This window comes from Dama dama, chromosome 26, assembly GCF_033118175.1.
Source record: "Dama dama isolate Ldn47 chromosome 26, ASM3311817v1, whole genome shotgun sequence".
Lineage (NCBI taxonomy): Eukaryota > Metazoa > Chordata > Mammalia > Artiodactyla > Cervidae > Dama > Dama dama.
Genome location: NC_083706.1, coordinates 50306360 through 50312359, shown reverse-complemented (window position 1 = coordinate 50312359; position 6000 = coordinate 50306360). Strand labels below are relative to the sequence as shown.

Below are 6000 nucleotides of genomic sequence, written 5' to 3'. Positions count from 1 at the left end.
GCACCCAGAGCACCCAGCGAGCACGGCCAAAATCCAGTTCGTTTCCCTGCAACACCTTAGCGAAAAGGTCGGCTGTGTGGGTGAGATATGAATCTATTAATTTCCTGGACGCTCGGTTTACTAAGAGAAAGATTAACAGGGCTGTGATACGTGAAAGCTCTCGGATTTCTCCCCGCGGGGGACATAGGAAGGCTCCTTTGTGGGGCCGGGTGAGGGAGCGACCCACACGCATGGGAGGGATGCGATGGTAAACACAGCATCTCGCCCTGGGACTCTTCAGGGGAACAGCAGGGCTCAGGGGCCAGGGAAGCGCCTGGCTGGGAGTTAGTCCCACCAGCAGAGGTCTGGACCAGAGGCTGGTCGCCTTTCTAAAGTACACTCACCCTTTGACTTTTGGTCGGGGTTTTGCTGAGCTGGCTGCAGCCTCGTTCCACAACGACGGAGCAGCGCAGGAAAAGAACATCGGGATCTCTCTGCCGGAATCATGCCGACGGTGGACGACATCCTAGAGCACATCGGGGAATTCAACTTTTTCCAGAAACAAACGTTTTTCCTCCTCTGTCTGATCTCGGTCGCCTTCACCCCAATCTATGTGGGCATCGTCTTCCTGGGCTTCACCCCGGACCACCGCTGCCGGAGCCCCGGGGTGGCGGAGCTGAGCCGGCGATGCGGCTGGAGCCTGGCGGAGGAGCTCAACTACACGGTTCCAGGCCCGGGGCCCGAGGGTCAGTGCCTCCGCTACGCGGTGGACTGGAACCAGAGCGCCCTCGGCTGCCTGGACCCGCTGGCCGGCCTGGCCGCCAACGGCAGCCCCCTGCCCCTGGGCCCCTGCGATCAGGGCTGGGTGTACGACACGCCCGGCTCCTCCATCGTGACCGAGGTAGGTGACTGTGGGACTTAGAAGAGATGGAGAAAACAAACACTGCCTCTTTCCTTAAGGAAGAAACCGGGAACGCCCAGACGTGGAGTCAAAGGATCTCATAAAATCCTCCTTTCCAACCAAAACATACAGCCTCTTGCTTGTCTAGAGTGTGAGTTAGTTTAAACTTCATATTATGACCATAATGACGCTAGTGTATGCGAGTCTCAGTACAAGAAATAAGCAAAAACATATCAGAATTCCTGGAAATAATGCCAGGAAAGGGGAAATTTCCAAGCCTCAGGCTGAATTTCTGGAACCTGTACCCTCCATCTGCTGTCATACAAACAGACAGACATCTATCTGGCAGCTCACAGAACTCACCTGATTGGTGCCTTACTGTGATACAATGTACTTTTCTCTCAATGGTTGACTTTCTTCTCTTTAGTTTGCCCAAAGTGTGTATGTCAAACCATTTAGGGTTGGAGCTTTTGCTATGGTACTATTAATTCTTTAAAAACCACACTTGACATTCCTACATTTGTCCTTCCCTGGTGGCTCAGAGGGTAAAGAATCTTCCCACAGTGCTGGAGACCCGGGTTCCATCCCTGGTTTGGGAAGATCCCCTGGAGAAGCAAATGGCAACCCACTCCAGTATTCTTGCCTAGAGAATTCCGTGGACAGAGGAGACTGGTAGGCTACAAAAAGTCGCAAAAAGTTGGACATAACTGAGCAACACCCACTAACACACACACAGTTGACATACATCTGACTGTGAGGCCTCTTTTCCATAAAAAGGAAAAAAAATGGAGGCTTGCTGTTTAAAAAAATTTTTATTGGAGTACAGCCAATTTGCAATATTGTGTTAGTTTCAAGTGTTCAGCAAAGTAAATCACTTATATATATACATACGTTCACTCTTTAGATTCTTTTCCCACACAGACTATTACACAATGTTGAGTAGAATTCCCTGTGCTCTATAGGAGGTCCCTATTAGTTATCTATTTTATATACAATAGTGAGACTTGATTTTATTGGAGGCAAAGTAAAACAGGAGGACAAGATTATTCTACAAAGAAAGCCAGGTGCTTGACTTAAAAGTACCACTTGGACAATGTGAAGATACTCTGTCTGAACAGACATTTAGGTAGAAGAGACTTTTCTAAGGATCTAAAGTGGTCTGACAGTTACATGAAATGTGAAGGACTGAAGATTTAACACCATACAGTTTTAAGAGGCCTTACAACTGGGCTCACCTCACTCATTCATACAGAGGTGAGGAAACTGAGGCCCAGGGCGGAGGAAAATTTTACCCCAGACACAGAGTGAGAAGGCCTTCCCAGGTGGCTCAGTGATAAAGACTCTGCCTCCCAATGCAGGAGACACAGGGGATACGGGTTCAATCCCTGGGTCAGGAAGATCCCCTGGAGGAGGGCATGGCAACCCACTCCAATATTCTTGCCTGGGAAGTCCCACGGATAGAAGAGCCTGGCAGGCTACAGTCCATGGGGTCGCAAAGAGCTGGACATGACTGAGCCTCTGAGCTCACAATGCACGCACAGAGAAAGTTCGTTTTAAGCCCTCGAAACCGGATCTCCCAAACTGCAGGCCAGCACCGGCAACTCCTACAACACTGCCTCTTGTTCCAAATGAGAGCAAAGGCCACAGCCATGAGCAAGATGCTAATCCCCCTAATTTAAAGAGACACCCAACTGCCCAACTTCCTTGAGGCAGCTCTTGTATCGTGTCCACACATCTATTTGCCTCTGTGTATTAAAATTAGAAAGAGGAATGGTTCATGCATAAGTAATGACCTAATTTCAGCTGATTTAGCCAAAATAGAGTTTAGCCTGATGACATTCCACCAGGTAGGATGTTAAACAGGCTGCGGGTCAAATCTTCAGATTGTGTAAAGAAAACACAAGCAAGAAAAGAGTTGGGTTATTGTCATTCAGCTACTCCGTGCAATACAAGGAGTGCCTCCCGCGTTCCCTGGGCTGCCTTGTGTCTAACAGGACTCTTGTTTTCTTTCCCTCCCAACTTGGGACCCCTGCGGCCCCTCGCAGTTTAACCTAGTGTGTGCCGACTCCTGGATGCTGGACCTGTTTCAGTCGGCGGTGAATGTAGGATTTTTTATCGGTTCTATGAGTATCGGCTACATAGCAGACAGGTAGGTGTGCCATAGAAGTGGTGGAATTGAAACCGTCGGAGGAGCACCCACCCCTGCTTGAATGCCCTCCTACCCCACAGCACACCGGCCAAACTTCCCTGGATGGTCACGACAGTCTTAGATGTCTCCTGCCACTCCGATAGCATGAGCACTGTCTGTATTTTCTCATTCTCCGGGCTCATTGAGGGATGTTTCAGCATGGGGGGGCAGTGTTTCCTTGTGAGCTATCCAGAAGCTGAGGGTGAGATGGGAGAGATGACAGATGAAAGATGACTGGATCCCTTTCGTAATCCTGATTCTTCCTTTGGCTTCCTGCCATCCGCCTGGTCATCCACCTTCGGGGCCTCTTCCCCCTTCCCTCTCAAGGCCCAGAGCCAGGTAGAATCTTGCTATTGCTCTTACCTGAGTGCAAGGGGGTGCAGAATCCCTGAATCGGGGCCCCCAGATCCAGATGTAATTGTTGAGTTGGCCAAAAAGTTCCTTCGTGCTTTCCCTTATGATCTTACAGAAAACTTTGAATGAATCTTTTGGTTTTCCCAATGTATGTGTGGAAGGTGCAATATAACGGTGAAAGGGAAGCAGGGTCTCCACACTGACAGAGGTAAATATTTGATTCCATAATGTCACATCCCGAGAGATAAATGAAGGGAGACTTCTCCAGGTGGGACGCATGGCCGGTGGTCCTCTCACCTGGGTCTGAATCTTCGGGAGCTTGTTTTCAGTGGCTCGTACCAATCCAGCTCTTCCTAGGTCTCTTATTTATCCATCGTTTTGTAATCCCACATTCACTGTGCTGAAAGTTCCTCATAACGTGCATCTTTACTCATTGATCTAATTGATCAGTGATCAATTAGACATTATTAGGAGTCCCCCAAAGGGAAAGGGAAAGAAGAGCTTCCCTGACTGCTCAGGTGATAGAGAATCTACCTGCAATGTAGGAGACCCAGGTTCGATCCCTGGGTCAGGAAGATTCCCCTGGAGGAGGGCATGGCAACCCCACCCAGTATTCTTGCCTGGAGAATCCCATGGACAGAGGAGCCTGGTGGGCTACAGTCTGTGGGATTGCAAAGAGTTGGACATTAATGAGCAACCAACAAAGGGAAAGGAACAGAAAAATTGGCTCTATACTTGATAAGCACCTTAGCTAATTTGGCCATCAGAGCTATAATATCAACTGTTTACTGGGTGTGTTTTGTATGCCAGGCAGTGGGTGCAACATTTTAAGCAGTATCATCCTCTTAATATGGAGAAGGAAGTGGCACCCCACTCCAGTGTTCTTGCCTGGAGAATCCCAGGGACGGGGGAGCCTGGTGGGCTGCCGTCTACAGGGTCGCACCGAGTCAGACACAGCTGAAGCGACTTAGCAGCAGCAGCATCCTCTTAAATTGTTAGTCATCTAGTGAGATTGTGCTGCATAACTGAGCAATAAATATGTAGTCTCATAATTTATTATGAACCACACATGTTTAATTCTGAAATAAATGGTAAATATCCTTGCTGCCTTCTCCAACTCTATCTTTGGTACAGATCAACCCAAATCTGTGAGCTTAATATGAAACATAGGTAGAACATTTTGTCTGATGATGCTGTGTTGTCTGTCTGGATTAAAACTGGCAAATGCATTGAAGATGAATAAGGCTGGCTGAATCAGTCACACCTCAGGGGCCTCTGAACGTTCATGGCCAGGACTCCCTGTGGCAGCAAGCAGGAGGGGAGGGACAGAGGTAGCGCTAGATCTGAGGCAGCCCCGGGCCTCATGCCTCTTCTGTGACTGCCTGTGCACCCTCTTTGAGAGGCTCTTCTTGGGACTCTGTGGCGAAGAGGCTGGTGAGGTGCAAGGTGAGGGCATTTGCTTTCACTAGTGTTGCCACCGAACTGAGGGCGGTGGTTTGGAGATGACCCTTTAAGAAGGAAGAAGCACCCAGAGTCCAGAGTCCGCCCTGCTGCAGCATGTGGCTGTCCGGGGCCCTGGCCCCTGGCTCCCTGTCCACCCCGGCTTCACTGGAAAGAGCGGACTCTAACACTCAACTCGCCAGCACGGAAGTGAGCAAATAGGTGACTGAGCTTCACAGTTGGCTAAATAAATGAGTTAATTATTCCCATCCCACTCAGAGAGTAGGAGACGGGTTATAATTCTCTCCTGACGGTGCATTTCTGACTTAGAATCCCTGGGCGATTATCCACCTTCTTAGATGACCTCATCATTTTGTTCCCTTTGTTGAAATCTCCTATGTGAAGCTAATTAGTCATCATTCTTCCCCCCACAAGCTGTGCCCATCCCTCTATTTCTTTTTCTTAAACTGTCTGAAGTCTGGTTGGTTATTACCCCTTTCTCTTCTACTGTGTGTGCAGGTAAGGGTATGGAATAAGATGACCGCCAGAGGGGTCCAAGGAGGACGCTTTATCTTTTGCACACTCAACACCTGCTTCTGAATAACTGTCAGGTTTTATACAATGGTGCAAGAATCTCATGGGAACCCATGTGATGCTACAGATTAAACAAAATAGATTGTTATAAGGAATTTTAAAAAGATGACCTAACAGCTGAAGGGATGAAGAGTCTTTTAAGAGCTGAAGTGTCTTTTAGAAGAAAGCCAGGAACACCAAGTCAGACTTTCTGAGGGTCAGCTTTGCAAACAGAAGGTGGGAGAGAGGGGAGATATATGCTAGAGAATTTGGAAATAAGCCTTTTGTAAGATGTCTCATTTGTTTCATCACTCAAACCTCCTAAGGAATGACTGAGAATCCCTGACACAAAAAAGTAATCGATCAGCAATTCCAGGTTTTTTACTCCAATGATCAGTAATTTAGTGTTAGGCTTGTAAATGTTTTATTTTATTTTTCTATTTTTGACCATGGGTCTTAGTCCCCTGACCAGGGATCAAACCCATGCTTCTTGCTTTGGAAGGCAGAGTCTTAACCACTAGATTATCAGAGAAGTCCCATCAGGCTTATGAATGTTTAACAATTG

At 48.1% G+C, this 6000-nt stretch overlaps 1 protein-coding gene across 1 annotated transcript in view; it reads left to right on the top strand.

Annotated features, from left to right (window-relative positions):
• Window positions 1–484: 484 nt before the first annotated feature.
• Window positions 485–6000, top strand: part of SLC22A2 (solute carrier family 22 member 2) — a 29020-nt gene continuing 23504 nt past the window's right edge. Inside the window, exons 1-2 of the mRNA XM_061130229.1 lie at window positions 485–880; window positions 2926–3029. Of these exons, the coding sequence (XP_060986212.1) occupies window positions 485–880; window positions 2926–3029 (500 nt within the window). The remainder of the gene's footprint in view (window positions 881–2925; window positions 3030–6000) is intronic.